The 16,864-nt window shown below is 37.5% G+C and overlaps 1 protein-coding gene across 1 annotated transcript in view; it reads right to left on the bottom strand.

The window, feature by feature from the left end:
• Positions 1 to 16,864, bottom strand: part of LOC104513535 (VPS10 domain-containing receptor SorCS2-like) — a 76,224-nt gene that overhangs the window by 34,873 nt on the left and 24,487 nt on the right. Inside the window, exons 7-8 of the mRNA XM_010156933.1 lie at positions 12,685 to 12,776; positions 11,117 to 11,224 (exon numbers count right to left, since the gene is read on the bottom strand). Coding sequence (XP_010155235.1) covers positions 11,117 to 11,224; positions 12,685 to 12,776 — 200 coding nt within the window. The remainder of the gene's footprint in view (positions 1 to 11,116; positions 11,225 to 12,684; positions 12,777 to 16,864) is intronic.

Genomic DNA, 16,864 nt, shown 5'->3' with positions numbered 1-16,864 from the left:
CAGGAATGGTATGGTACAGTTTTGCTAAAAGCATTCTGCTGTGCTCAGTCATTTCTCTTGTCCTGAATACCAGGTTCAAAGCGTAAGTAGGGTAGACCAATAGCGAGGAAATGGTGGATTCGCTGTAGCACAGAGGCAAGATCATCACGCTAAACTTCGCCCGTGGTAGATGGATACAGAGCTCTGAAGTCTACCAAAGAGGCTGCAAAATAACTGCAGAGACTAAAGATGTAGGGTGATTTCCCCCTTTCCTTTTTAGTGTCTTTGCTTCTCAGCCATAGCAGACAGACATAGGTGCCCATACTGCCCTCATTATAATGACCAGACAATCCATGCTCACGGGAAATTTCACCATCAGTTGTGCACTTCATTAAGCAGAAACATGTGCATTTAGTTTGCACGTCTTACCCTTTTCTTAGTAAGGCTCTGAGATTAAAGGACTTGGATCATCTAACTTTCTCTCCTTTCCAACCCTCCCATGACTCAGAAGTAGAAACAATACACAAAAACTAAAAAATGTGGCTCAGTCTACTGGCTGTATGTGCACATAGGTGTGTGGTCCCACTTCTCTCAGCAGCAAGACTGTCTTGCATTGAGACCTACAGGTTTGGTTCCTTTTTCTGGTTTAGCTGGATCCTGAGAGCTGCTGTCACCATATAATCTTATTCACTCCTACGTACATATGCAATAAAGTGACTACTTAGGTGGTCTCATGCTTTTTCCACAATGCCTGCTTCAATATGACTGGCTTTGCTGACAGGCATGAAGTGTCTTTTGCATGCTAAATACCTGTAACTTGTTTTATTTTTAAATATTTTTTTCTCCATACAAGTTGCTAACACAACGCAGACTTCACTGTATGCTTATGCAGCTACCTACCTCAATGAATACTACTTTAGACACCATAAAACTTTACAGATTGGTTACATTGCTTTTATTAAGTCACTTATCAACAAAGACGTTCAAGTGCAAGGAGCTGAGTACTGTCAAAGCTTCCGTCCTGCCTCAAGCAAAATGTATTCTATGGCACAAATGAAATTTTCTTCATTCATGTTAGCTATCTCAGGCAGATTAGAGAGGAAAGGAGAAGAAAGGAGATGGTTGGTTGAGTTCAACACAGAACAGAATAATTAAATTCTCCTGAAAGTATGAAACAAAGTCTCTAAATTATTAATAATCGTCTTTAAGACTTCACAGATGATGAGGATGATTCCAGAGGACTATGGAAAAGGGAAACATTTCACCTCTATACATATGTATGTTTATCAAAATAATTATAGAAATTATAATTTCTATAATAATATAGAAATTATAATTTCTATACATACGTATGTGTGTATAGAACGCCATATATATACACCCACAAACCAGAGCCCAGGGACTTACAGAATGAATTCTGATATCCACAAAGATATCAAAAAAATTATTAAGCTATCCACTTGTAAGCACCTTGGAGATAATTAAAATGATAACAAACAGCCACCACAGATTTGTCAAAACCAAATCGTGTCAAACTAATGTAATTTCCTTCTTTTACAGGGTAACTGGCTTAGTGGATAAAGGCAAGGAGAAAATGTAGCATATTTTGACCTTTGTTAAAACTGTTACACAGTTCTAGCTGACATTGTCTCAATGTAAAAAAGAAAACATCAGTGCAGATAAACCCACTGTAATGAAGAATAGGAGTACATATCCAATTAGAAGAAACCACTTTCAAAAAGTAACTATCAAACAGGGAAATATTTTAGATTGCAAAGATATGATGGGTCCACAGTCATCATTTTCATTAACAGCCATATGGTTAAATAACAAACACACAAAACTTTGCAGAGAATGCAGAAGGCAGGGGGCAGACTGATGGAAGCAATGGTCAGAAATCAACACGATGGAATACTGCAAAAGCAATTGCAAGTAGTATTCCTAGAAAAAAAAAAAAACCCAAACCAAACCAAAACACAAACCAGCACCACAACAAAGGCACAAAACCAAAATGGAGAACAGCTTTCAATCATTGAAAAAAAAGGCTTGAGGAATTCTGGGGAATAAAAACAAGAATGCAATGTTGCTGAAAAAGAAGAAATACTAATTCTAGGTTTTATTCAGAACTGGAAAACAGAAAACAGGGAGATAATTATTTTGATAAACTTGGCACTGGTGAAGCCTCTGGAAGAATATGTTGTCTAATTCTGGATGTTACATGCATGTTTACACACCCACTAAAAATTAATTTGAAAAGGGGCAAGGATGACTCATAAGCTGCTTAGAAAACGTAACCAGTGAAGAAAGACTGAAATAATTATTTGTTCTCTAGAAAAGACAAAGCTGAGAAGTACAACCACCACCTAGTTTTCATTATGGCTGTTTTGATTCTACAGACTGAAAAATATGTTCTGACAGAGCATAGGAACCGCACCACTCCACTATTCTCTGGCTTAAGTAAAAGTTCCAAGATTCACGAAAATGTCTCAGCGCTGCCACAAACCCCATGAAAAATGCAGCCATACAGATTTGGAATTCCTGGGGCAAATTTCCTAAGGAATCCAGCACCTTACATGCACTCAGTTTAGCAATCTGAAAACATGACCTCAGGATTTTTAAAGCTGTTGCTGCAAGAACAGTTGTTGCCCCACTGAGGACAGAGTTTTGTAGACACATCAGAAAAGCCCACTAAAGGTAGTGTCAAATATCCCTAGACCAAAAAAAGTATTTTTCCAAATTAAGAAAGGCAGGCATGCATTACGTAGGATTCAATGGATTAGACAAAAATATGAGCTATAATAAAGCAATATATAACAGCAATCACAACCTAATTGCTCAGGTGCAAAATATATATGTCCAATAAAATCATATGAATGGAAAAAACTGGAACGGTGCAGCAAGTGTAACTGATGATTAGAAGTTAAATATCAAGATGATAATAATTCATAAGCTACTAAAACCTTCCTCTTGATTAATTATATTTCATTAGAAAGCTATCAAATCAATTCTGTTGAAACTATGAAAGATGATGCTGTGATAAATAATTTTTTAAAGAAATTCCAATTACCTTAGAAATTCATTTACTTTTATTTTCAAGAATTCAAGATCCATAATTTTAACTTCAGTGTTTCAGTTGCCATAACAACTTTGTACATTTGTTCCTAGTTCATTTATGAGCACATCATTTTTTAATTTGATTGCATCATTTGATAGCTGAGACAGTTTAATGCAGTTTTTAAGCTAACTCATTTAAACTATTTGCTGGAGGATTGCTGGTTATTTCTGTTCCTGATAAGGCTCATAATCGGGGGGGCTAATTTAACAAAAATTATATGCAATGATAATCTCTTCCAGTAAATTTATGTTTCTATTCCATAAAACCGAGCATCTATTCAGTCGATGTTCTTCGTTCAGACGAACAGCAATACCTGTGTTGCCTGCTGTCTGTGCCACTTGCAAACCACCTGACAAGCCATCGTGGTGCTGATGCTGGAGAATCCCAAAGACCTACCTGGTAAACATTCACTTCCACGGCTGCATTCAGGAGAAACAAGCCTGCTTTTGACCACTCATCTCAGATGTCACAGACATCTTTTTATAACCACTACACTTGCCTTCCTCTTAAGCTTCTCTGCAGTGTTCTTCAGCACTTTGTTCCTGGTTTCACAGTATCAAAACCTTCTTTGTCAGAGTAGATGGATTTTAGCGAGTGTTCCATGTCATGGATCTGATGCTATATAAAATAAGACACACCTTGAGCAGCTTTTTGTAATATTATGGTGGTTTACCTTTGAGCTGTTAGCCATATTGTTTATGAAACAGAAACGGCTTGATGTCTGACATACCCATCAGATATTCAGAACAGCACAGCTGACTGAACCTGCAACACTCCTGCTTTACTTCTGAAATTCCAACAACACTCAAAGACCCCAGAGTGGTGGAAGCGATACAGCTGTACTAACTCAGCAAGGTCATGAAGAGAGCACATGCTGATTTTATTCATATATTTAACACAGCAACTCAAATTGTCCAAGTTTTGCAGTTGTACTGAAGACTAGAGATGACAAGTGCATAACACGTAGCTTTTTGTTTGAAATCAGATGCCGCTTTCATTCTAGACATGCTGCTTTAATCTCCCAAGCACTGCACTGGCTTTTGGTCTCCTCTACATGACTTTGTCATCTACCACGACGTTGGAAATATCATGCTGCCAAGGCAGCAGAATTTGCCTGCATAATCCTGTACTGCCTTGTTGACACACTCTGCTAGCTTGACATGCCAGATGGGGGTAGAACAGGACCTCTAATGTTTTGGGAGAGCCTTCAAATGTATAAAATTACTGACAATAAAACCTGGGGCTTGAATAAGACTCAGCTGAGGACCCCACATACAGGTGATGTGGGCAATCTCAGTAGCCAACATGTCTAATACCTTCTGGGCAGCAGCTAAGCAAAGATGTCCAAGTATGTGCAGAAAGGCAGGCAGGCACTCGAAATTCTTTGTGGATTCAAACCTCAAAATCCAACAGTGAGCAAGTTGGGAAAGGAAACCAGACTCTCAGAGATGCTAGTTAATTATTTTAACAACTTTCTGTCTGTCTCTTGGAAAGTACTTGTTTCAATGGAAGCAGACACAGAGCCATACTAAAAAGTGGTATTTAGATCTTGTTCCCCATGTAAGACTTCCTCTCCTGTAGGAAATCATATTAATAGCAACCACAATTATCAGTGAACTTACTGTACTGTTAAAATATTATGTTTTACTGTCACACTTCCCTCATTGTTGTAACACAACTGAAATTTCAGACTTAATACTTAATCCACCTTACATTTCACTAGGTATCAGAGGCCATTTACATTAAAACAGCAGCAACGTTTTCAGTAGTATTTTGCCTAAAAGGAATAGTGTGTTAGAGTTTCTTGTCAATTTTTGGCGAGCTCAAAGAGACCAGTCCTTTGCTTCAGTTAGACTCTTACTACAAAAGATAAAAATAGAACTGGAAAAAGCAAATAAATGTGACCACCTTCATTTTGTTTGGCCTGTGGTAGTTCATACAGTGTCTTTGAACATACAGCAAGGCACATGACCTCCCCATGCCAAAATCTGTAAAGAAATTACTAAATTGAGGGAGTAAAGTGATGAGGTTGTGGCACAGAAGGATGCACGTTCTCTCTAGTGTAACTGCTGCCAACAGGTAGTGTTCTCCTTAACCCACAGAGTAGCATTATTAAAGAAGTATTTTCAAGGGGATATGGGTTGGAACAGCAGGTTAGCCATAATTACGTCTACAGTGCTATTTAAAGCCTACCATTTTCAAAAAGAAAAGGACACTTGAATCATTACAGACATGCCTTCCTTCTAGCAGTTGTCATTGCTTCCTTTCCACCATTGTAAAATCAACAAAAACTAGCTAAGTCAAACGGTTCATACTAGTAAAATGGATGAAAGTAATGTACCATTCAAGCTGCAGTCTGTTATACATCAAGATTATAATGCTGCATATTTTTCTAATTCCCCAACAGAACGTAACAGAGGTCACATTTTCAGTGGCCTTCCTAAATTGCAACTACAGAAATGATGAATGCTTCCATGTGCAGAAGTAGACACCTGCCTACACAAAGCAACTGCAGATAAACAGTGCTTGTGTACGCAACAGATTATGTGCAAATATGCTGAGACATACGATTTAAGTGCCTTAAACTACAAACACATGCATATACTTAATGCACTGAAGAGTAGTTTTTATTTTCTTCCCTTCCCCCCCTTCTTTTTTTTTGGTTTAGCTGCCAAAGTGAAAAATGAAGGGAGGAAACAATTTAGTTGAAATTGAACCAAAATATGTTTTTGTCATTGTTTCCTGCCCCCCCAAAAATAATAATTGCCAATCATTCTTTTAAGCCAAAACATCTTGGTTTCAGCTCTTTTGGGGAAAAAGAATGGAAATGAATGCTTAGGTTCTGAGAAGTGTTGTGGAGGAGCAGGATGAGTACGTTCCCATTTTATGCAGAAGCGCAGTGGCTCCATGGTGTTTGTGAATTGCCTCCAACATTGTTTTTCATCTATTTGGAAATTCCAGTCCATGAACAACCTTTTAAAATGTAAGCTGCTTGGAAAAAAATGCAGATTTAATGCCTAGCTTAATACTTTATGTAGAAGAAATATTAGGTGGACAGTGAACAAAATGAATTCATTTAAGGAGAAACATATGACATTATAAAGGACAGCTTTGCATCATTCAGTCCTCTGCTGTCACCTTACTTAAAGATCAAATTAATTTGGGATACTTACAAAATTTTGTAATTAATTCTTTAGCCATTTTTTTTTTCTACTCACATAGTTAAAAATCAGATCTTTTTTTGTCACAGGTAGGAAATCCTTCATTCAGACTTCACCTGGCAAAGCCGTAGAAAACAGCCTATGGTCATGCAAACGTAAGCTACCTTCTTCATTCTGAGAGCAAAATATGGCAAAATGTAAATAAAAGATTTGCACAATTTCATTGTTGGCCAAAGTTTCCAGTGTTTACCTCATCATCTCCATTTATTAGAACTAGGCACTAAAATGGAACTGTCTCCCTGAAAGTGAAGTTAGAGCACACAGCTGCAGTCACTCACTCAGTGATACAGACTCAAAAATACCCCAAAACGCTATCTGAGTAAAAAAAGTCATACGCCACCCTTAGCCTCTCATTCTCTCCTCCTTTACATAGAGGCAAGACAGTAAAAGATTCTTACAACACATGGATTCCTAACTTTTCAGTTCCTCTTATTCAAACATATTGCCAGGTCTGTGCATAAAATGTGCTAAATATGGCCTTTACCAAGGCACTGAAAGCATCATGTTTCCATGCTTCTGAGTACATTATGAAAAAAATTTATGGAAAGAAAAGAAACAAATCTTTACACACTAGACTTCTTCGAGCAGAGGGAGAGATGCGGTGGTCCCATGGTTTTGGGTCCAAGACCACAGGTTGGCAGTGCCTCTACAGTGCACTGACTTGCTTTGCTAACAGGTGTGATTTGATTTTTCAATGCTCTTCCCACCAGCAAGGTCATAAATCTCTTCCTGTCTTTCTATGTTTCCTCCATCTATCGAGAGACAGATACATTCTTCATTATATAGAGAGCAGAACAACCATTTAATAAGTGAGCAATGCTTCTCAAACAAGAGATTAACTAGCTACAAATAAACCCTAGAATTTGCCTTTGGAAAACAGCTATTCTCTTACAAAATGAGGCTTTATCTACTCTTAGCCTACCTTTTTCAAGGGCTGCAGTATGAGAAAGATAATATTGAGGAATTCGTAACATAGAGAAGTACCTCCACCTAGTAAGAAATGGCAAGACAACAGGAAAGGTATTGTGCTGCCATGTTGGCACAACAATAACCCCCACAAACTACACTTAATGTCAGCTGTTACTGATGTTAAACCTAAGGTGGACATTCCTAGCAGAACTGAAAATTGCAAAAATCGAGATGATTCTCCCTAATATCTAACACCTGTTAATATCATATCCAGCTTGTTTTAATTAAATTTAAATTAGACTATTTTCTTGCTTTCATTATCACCTAGGAACCCAACAAGAATGCAGTAATAGACTTTCAAGAAGCAGGATGCACATGTAGGAGTTCTGCACTTCAGAGATGTCATAAAGTTCCCAGCAGCATCTCTACGAGACCTTTGAAAAAAAAAATCCCCCTGGAAAAAAATAAAATTCCCCACCACAAAGATTTTGATTCTATCTGACATAAAAAAAAAAGCAGTCCTTTTATATAACCTCTTTTTGGCCTTTTAAAAGGGGCCATGGTCTGTGGTACCATAGGTGCCTACTGAGTTTATACTACAATCTAAATAATTTGGTTTAGGAAGCACTCCCAGAAGCTGAACTGTGATTTAGAAGTAATTTTAACAGGTTTCAAGCTTTCATTATATGAACTGCTTCCTTCAGAGGGGAACATCAATATTTCAGACACAAAAAATGTCTTCCTTTTTCCACTGAATTAGGCCATTACTCAACCCAGCATTATGAAGTAATTTTTCCCAAATATAATATATTGTTAACACTGGGTTACAGTAACTTTAATTCTTAAAGAATTTAGAACAAAATAAAGCCTGCTAGACCATGCACTATTTTGATTAATATATATCAGTAAGTTGAGGAATTTTCTTAGCAAACCTTATGTATTAATTTAGCAATAAATGGTGGATCTGAGCTCTCCATTCAGAAATTGATTTTTACACAGAATTATTTTCCTAAACTTTATGAATACTTTATCGCTTCTCTCTCCTAAAACTATTAACTAGGTCTATTTAGAAATTGATTATTACACAGAATGAGCTTCCTAAAATTTTTAAATACTTTATTTCTTAAAACTCCTAGAAATCTTAACTAGGTCTGTTGCAAAGCACAATGGAATAAAATATATTTTCCTTGGCATTTGAGTGCACATATTTTGAATACTGCAGGGGATTTGGATGAATGATTTAGATTAATGTCGACTGGCAGATGACAACTCAGTTTATGAAAACTTTTGACAACTCAACATTTGTTTTTCCTCTGTGTTGGAGAAAGCACAAAACTTTCTGAAGTGAAGAACTGAGGCAACCAGGTTCACGTTTGCCTGTTGCTTCAGTAAAGCTTTCCAGACCACTTCACTGTAGATAAGTGAGGTCGGAACAGGAATGCAAAAGGAAGTCTCTTACGAGTCAGGTAAGCGTCCCAGTCACCATGCTGAAGAATGAGACATCTCTCTTGCATACAGTGTTACCAGGTCCCTTAATGTCTTTCCCAGATAATATTTTTGTGGATTTTTGTTTTAATAAAAATTAAAAACCTTCAAGGAAATCCCTAAGCTGGCTTCACTGGAACCAGGATTTTACCCTACAGTAACAGCTGCTTTCCATACAAGTAAAATATTCTTTGACTCTTCTGTGAGTTTATGATAGAAGGTTTAAATAAAAGTCTCTGTTCCACAGTTTTGCTGTATACTTTTTCAGTTATTACCTTCGTACTTCAGAATTATGTTATCTCTGCTAATTTATGCAGATTTTGACATTGGACTCTTTACTCAAAGTCCTTGTTCAATCAAACTCCCTACCAAAGGGAGAAAATGAAATTCCTGTACACGTAAAAAATGTCAGACTAGGTCCTTAGTAATGGATTTGGGGATTCTTTAGGGTGAAGGACACTGTTAATTTATTTCCATTACCATATAGAAGTTCACCTTACCATGTTCTGAAGAAAAAACACTTTTTATCTAATAAAATGGAAAAAATGGATTGTTGATTTTTTTTTTTTCCCTGGGAGTGTGTATCAGTGGATGACATTTCTCAAAAGCAGCAAATCAGTGTAGATTAAGTCATGCTCAGCAACTCGGTACAAGTGTGGTTTTGAGATAATATGACCTAAGCCAGAAAGAATGACAAATATCTTGATGTAAAGTCAGAGAGCACCACTGGGCAGACAACGTCACCCTGAAGGTAAAACCCGAACACCCAATCAAAAGCAGTAGGAAAGGCAAGGAAGTTGATCTAATGGCACCAAGGAAACACACACTGTAAGTCTGTTCTTCTCATTATCTTTAGAGTCTGGTAGGAAGGATGCAAGTCTTTTCAGGGCCAGTCTGTGACAGTAAGTGTTTGATGTCTTCCATGTTCAGCAGAACTAGCTGAAAAGTAAGCTACAAGCCTGGCATCAAAATGCTGGACTCAGACTCTTGTTCTGCCCTTAGAAACTTAAAAGTCATATGATGGGGTTTTTTTGGTCTATCTGGGCTCAGATACCAAATCTAGCTACAGTTTAGTACATTTCAGATGGATGATTCCAAAAAGGTATCATTTTACACGTGCCCTTTAGCCTAATCAGCCAGATATTTAAGCACCTCTTCACAAAATCACTGGTTTTAATGATGCTTAATAATAAAAAAACCCACAGAGCATATAGCCGTCACACACCCTTTTTATCTGCCAGTAAGTACAGTTCAGGATAAGCTTTTGGTAAGTCTACTTTCAATGGAAATCCTTCACTCAGAGGCATAAGTATCTCCATGTGGCATATATTATATCACTAAAAAACTCTGTGCTCGAGAGAAGGGTAAGATGGTGGAGTAATACTCTTCTTCTCAGGTCATGTATGTGTAACAGAGGATAAAAGGGACAGTGGAGAAAGGAATGACTAACAGACCAAATGATACCTGTACATTTTAAGTACACTTGGTAGGATTTCTGTTTTGCTGAGGATCCTTTACACTTCTCCACACTGGTCTATATTTTTTTTTCCCTGGGGAAAATGCTCCTGGTACACATCAAAGGCAGCTCTATTTGTAAATCCTGGGAGAAAAAGCTTGTCAAGAGGACATTGAGCTTCAATATAAATGATTACACGAGCTGTTGTGATAGGAGCTTAACAACCTGCATATCTCTGAGTCCATTCCCCTTTCCTGCTGCAGTCAGCATGTGCCTTTCCCCCTAATTGGACCAGTGTTTTTTACTCTCAGACACTTCTAAAATATTAGCATTTTTGTTAGAGATGGAGTAAAAACTGCAGCTCAGATCCAGATGTCCCTGGCCCTTTGGGAAAAGACAGAAAACAGGGGCCTAAGTTGCAGAATTTGAGTATTTTTAACTATTCACAGCATCTGGCTCAGTCACTGCACATTTAAAAATGCGTATATGTTAGCACAATATTTGGTTACACAAAGTACTGCAATGCTCGTTACTGGGACAACAATAGTTGTTTACACTGTGAAGTCAATTTTCATAAGAAGACAGGATAGATATTCAACAGTTTTGAAGTCTGCCTAAGAATTTGTAGAAAATAGGAAAAATGCAGGAAATAGTAAATTTTAAGCTATGTTTCTCAGATTTTGTATTTGCAGTGCTACTATCCCACTCTCCCTGGCAGCAACTTTGCAAAATTTCACACGAACTACAATTCCTCTTTACAATCTGAAATACTGCACTCAGATAAGTTCAAAGACAGGCAGCATATTAGAGCTGTTTAAACATCAGCGTCAGAGCCTGTGTTCCTGCAAGAGGCAAAAGGCACTGGCGCAAGGACTGTCTCAAATATCCACAATTAAAAATATGATCGGGCAGAGACAAACCTGAAAAAAAGAGATGAAACCAGAAACTTACGTCATGACCAGTGTCTCATCTCCAGGTTCACTAAGTAATCCATCTACAAAGACTGAAGTGCTGGTAAAATTATGTGTACTCCAAGTCTGGCCTTCATCTATGCTGAACCTGTAAAAAAACAGAAACGCTTTGCATTTACAACTATTATTATACAAACCAGAATTAATTTATGTGTAAAAAAATCCTCCCGCTACTGAAGCCCAGGATTTACAATCACCAAAATACAATATGCCTGGACAGTATGTCATATTAATGTGATCTTTTTCTCAGCAACATATCCAGAGGTCCACATCTTTATTAGAAGGCATATAACAAATTTGCTACAACAATGGAAATTCTCAGGCAGATAAAAACTGAGGTCTGTCAACAATCTTGCTACCTTGTAGGTTCAAGAGCAAGTTAATTTACACTTCATTCTTTCTAGTAGTCTCTGAGCTAGAAACCTGTTAGGAGGAGGTCAGTGAAACAGGAGAGGCAAACCAGCCCAACTGCTCAAACATGTGTGAGGTGTGGTAACCACAGGCACCAAGATGACGGCCCTCCACAGCTCCTAGAATCAGCTTCAAAATTTTCAAAATATGCTGATGAATCAGCAAAACATATTCCAAATACTCTGTGCACCAAAAATTTACAAATCAAAGTCTCTTTTCTTCTGTTCGTTTCCTCCACGTCTCTGGGATAGTTGGCTAATGATGGCTACCATTCTAGCTAACCAGGTACGTGGACTAGTTATTAGTGTAGAGAGTATTATGCAAAAATGAACCTAGTCACAAGTGATAAAGATCTCTTAGATTTTTCTGTGCTGAAGATAGTAGTTTTCTATGCCATTACATAAGGCTACCATATTTTGTCTCATTATCATGCAGTTTAAAACTTGATATTTTGGAACAAAATGGTTTGTAGTAAATCTTTACTGCTGAGAAGCTGAGAAGGTCATTTGCTGCACTATCACTATGTGACAGGATCTACATATACTACAGTTAATTTGTCCATGAATATCTCAGAACTGGGCTTCTTGCATAATGTACTACAGAGCCCACAAGCGTACATAAATCCTTTCCCCACTGGCTCCTAAAGTCTACATTATATTGTTCTGGCCAGAGGAACTCACAGTTATTCTCCAACACCTTCATTCACCGAGGTCCTTGGACGGGACAGAGCTTTGCTACAGTATGAATGGACTATCCTGACTGGATACCTAAGCCACATATGCATCATCGGTTGAGCATCATTGCCATAAACTGCTGGTGCAAACCAGTAGTAGGTAACAATCATGCTGAACACGGCTTGTACTGTAGAGTTCCAGGATAGCCTTTTAGGCAAAAGTATCTACACTGATGCACGAACATTTTATTATGATTAATGCATTATGCCATGGTACCTTCAGCACCATCATGTAATCTTCAAGAAAACATCCACATGCATTTTGTTGACTTAACAAATGTTAAATTAAGCTGACTCCCCCTGCATTTCATGCATGATCACATCAAAATGGTCATCTTAAACTCTGAACTTTGCCTGAGGTCTTGAACACACAACAGCTCTACTCTAATTGACTGTAGCATTACTTGAGAATTTTCAGAGGGATAGAAGTGTCTTTGATGGCCACAATAACTCCACCATGGTCCAGGTACAAGATGTGATGCTCTTCTTCAAAGACCTACAAGTCAGACAAAAAAGGGCCAGCTAAGCAAGTGTAGAAACCAGAAGAAATAAAATGTATGAGCAAACCATGATTAAAAGACTTGTATGTTTTATAATGTCCACACTTCAAATTGAAAAGGACATAAAAGTCAGTTAACTCTTATATTTCTCCCAGCTGTAGAAGAAAGTTAAGCAGGTGATTCAGGAAATGTTCAGGTTCACATCACAGTCAGATTAAACTGTCTGAAGTGATTTTAGCCCAAGCTGGTATTTCTCATAGTATGCATTCTGCATTCCTTCCTATTATATATCACGAAGTGACCTATCACCCTAAATTGGTATTTGCCATATTCTGTGTACCTTGCAGAACAAAATGCTTTGTAGTCTAATTCTAAGAAAAATAGGAAAAGTATTGCTGTCCGTGACTCTCATATGTTCTCCAGACTGTACAGAACTTGAAATCATTGGTGCAAGCATGTTTTCTGCATTTGCATTGCCAATGATTTATTGAAATTCAAACTACATGTGATTTCACACAGAGGCTACTCTGAGATCTGAACCAAAGTACATGTAATATTGATTTAACGATATAAAGAATTCAAAATTTCCTACATTCTTTTCATTCATTTTCTATGGGTCATCACCAGTACTAAAATAAATACACAGATAAATATCCTCCCTTTTTTACATCTGACATCAGTTTTAAGACAGGGTTTACTCATGTTATTAATCTCTGAAAGTTCATTTAACATAAGAGCAGGTGGTAAAGTGAGAGTTAGTACACACACTTAGCAGTTAATAGATGAACATGCAGCCTCCTACATGCTTTTACAAAGCAAAGGTGAAAAACATAAATGCTACCTTTTCTTCGCGAATGAAAAAAAAAATCTGACAATACTAAATGCTTCTTTTTTTGACAATATTAAAAGCTACATTTAGAGGATTTATCAGTAAGAATAGTTTGAGGAATTTTAGAGGATTTAATCAGAGGGGAGAAAAAGCATCTTCCAGCATATTCACAATTACTTCAAAAATAGTAAGCATATAATTTGGGTTCAGAATCCAGTCTTCCTCTCATCTGGTAAGTGCATATTTTATGGGAATCCTACGGCTTCAAGTGTCTGATCAGTTTTTCAGTGTTGCCAATTTACAGGCGAAATCCTGATATGAGGCATTTACAGTCCTATCTACTTGCTCCACACAGCTGCATATTTTAGAATAGAATTCAGTAAAAAGACAGACATTAATTTTAGATGCACTTCAAAAGGATGAGATCAGCTGGAGTCAGATAAGCAAGCAGAGTTTTGATCCTCCTCTAAACTTTATTTGAACTTCTGCTCAAATCAAAATGAAACAGTATATGCTGGGACACAAAGTCTCCAAAAGCTTCACCATCACACTGAAGGCAAAGGAAACTGGTATCTGCATCCCTTTAAACAAATTGGGTTTTCCCAGATAGTCCCCATGGCACTTCCTCATGCACCATTATTTCAGTACCTCAGATTTAGCACACTGTAAAGCACAGCACATTACAGGCATATTAACGCCATCGTTATATCATGCTCTTCCTGCACACATTTCAAACACTTTATAACCAAAATGTATGAAATTCCTTATGAAAGCAACTATTCCTCTTCAGTACACTGAAAAGAACTAATGATTTCATGCCTGTGGGGTTCAGCACAAAAGTAAATATGTATCTCTACTTTCTAGAAAGAAAACTAAGACAAACAGTTTGAAAAGGATTTAGGCAAAGGTGGTTCCAGTGTCAGAGCTCAAGTTGGAGCCCAGGAACAAGTGGTATTTATGTTCAGAGTCAGGCATTCTGATGTATGCCTTTTCACTAACTAAAGGTCAGGTAACAAATTTCTTAATATCTTTACTAGTAGCCAGCCATTACAGAACTATATTTTTTATAATATATTTCAATGTTTTTTCCTTCTTCTGTAATTTTTTGAGTGTATTATATGCTTTATAATCATAATGTCAACTTCTTTTCTCTCCCTCTCCCTTGCCTCTGATCTCCATATTTTTTCCTGTGTCTGTCCTAACAACTTCAGCAGCTCTTTCAGACCAGGACACCTGCTGGGAGCAATTAGGAGAGCTCCATGAAGACAATGAAAACATGTTTAAATGATCCTAGAAAAATACACTCCACACATTTTACGCTGAGATACAGAAGTAGCAAAAGCAACCAAAAATGCCCTTGCTTCTCTCACCAAGTGACATCCATTACTAAATTCTGGAAACAGGAGGTTTCCTACACAGAATAAGCCAGTTGGACCTTCCCAGGGGTGACTAGGCTGGGACTGCAGTCTTTCCTATTGTGCTTAAAGGTGTTACCATCCATCTCCTAAGACGTCTGTAGAAAAACAAGTGCTCTCGCTTAAGCAAAGGTTTTTCCGAATTGCTTTGATACAAAAGGATTTGACATAGAGAAATAACATTCCAACAAAGCAAGCACTGGACTAAAGTTCCAGAGATCTAGATTAGGCATACAATAGACTTTCTGTGCAACTTTAGTAGCTTAACTGAGCATTTTGTTGCAGCTTTAGCTTCTTTGGTAGCAAAACAAATAACAAAAGGTTTTTACTGCCGATTTTCTCCTTTTTATTTAAGTAATTTCTTTTGAAAGCCGGACCTTTCTCTTACTCTGTTTGCCCTACTTCAAGCACAATATTATAACAGATGCTGTTGAAATAGCAATGGCAACCTTAACTGTGAAGAGAAATAATTTTTTTTAAAAAGCAAATAAAACACACTCATCTGTATACACAAGGTCATAATCAGCATTGGACAGAGTACCATAATATTTTAAAAATCAGGACTGAAAAACAGGCCCTCAGAGGGAAAAAATTGTCTAAAACCTGTATGGTATGAAATTGTGTTCAAACACAGCCCATTTCTCCCAGGATGCAAGATTTATTTACTTAGCCGGCTCCTTTCATGTTCATTAGCACATTTTATGATATTGTTTTCATGGTATAATAGACAGAGAAATCTTCCAAATAGATGTATCTGTGCCACAAGTTTACCTTAGGCTACATCTTCACGGTTCACTTATAATCTAAGCCCATGTCGGATACCGTCAAGGTGAGATTCCCTTCTCCTACAGGCCTGATCGCTGCTGCTGCTGCATGGAGGTTTAAGCTTCTTGTCAATCAGTTCCCAAACTACAGCTATTTAAAGTACAGTGTTGTACAACACACAGTCACAAATTTCAGTTTGCCTTAAAAGGGTATACAGTAGAGCGACAGCTTCAAGAGATACTTCAAGAGATGCTTCAAGCAGCTCTGGCATCATGCAACAAAAAAGCAGAAGAACAACTGGAGCCAGCCCAAGCCATATTGTGGCTACTTGTAATTCTTGTTTCACATTTCCATTTATCACCAGTATTTACTTAATTGCACAAAACACTCCTGGGGGCATTTTTATTTCTACTCATGAATACTGGCTGTATATCCTACCACAGTAAGTCTTTCTAAACCCCCATGTGACCTTATCACATGCAAGCTATGGAAATATGGACTCGGTTTGTGTTTTAAGTGTATACAGCTGGTTAAGAAATAATGGAAGGAAAATTATCAGTAGATTGTTGTTAAATTGAGAATGTATTAGATTCAGGAACTCAGGGACTGCTTCCAGTTATGAATCACAGACTGAATCTGAGTCAATGATGTGATGCTAGCGCAAAGAAGAGAAATCTGAAATGAGGTGACAGTAATGTCAAGACATCAAGGGCAATCGTTTCATTATGTTTAGTACTGATAAGATTTCTGATTTTGCATCCAGTTTTACCATGCTTCAGGAGACGGATGTCATATTAGCTAGTCAAATCAATGAACAACAAAAAGGAAAAGCACTTTAGAAATTGGATCCATTAAAAAAAAATCAGTGAATTTGATTTTACTCTTTTCCAAGGGGAAAAAAACACCTGTGCTGTAGGTAGACATAATAATCACCTTTCGACATCTGAAAAGTTATTCAGGGGTGACAGGACACCACTCCTCTACAAAGACAAGAAGAAATCAACTTACCTTGCAAAATTTGTGAAACTGCAAGAGTAACAGCAAAAACCATGGCCAGCTTATGTTTAATATTCAG

Source organism: Eurypyga helias, unplaced genomic scaffold (assembly GCF_000690775.1).
Source record: "Eurypyga helias isolate BGI_N326 unplaced genomic scaffold, ASM69077v1 scaffold1288, whole genome shotgun sequence".
Classification (NCBI taxonomy): Eukaryota; Metazoa; Chordata; class Aves; order Eurypygiformes; family Eurypygidae; genus Eurypyga; species Eurypyga helias.
This window is presented reverse-complemented; position numbering and strand designations above follow the sequence as displayed.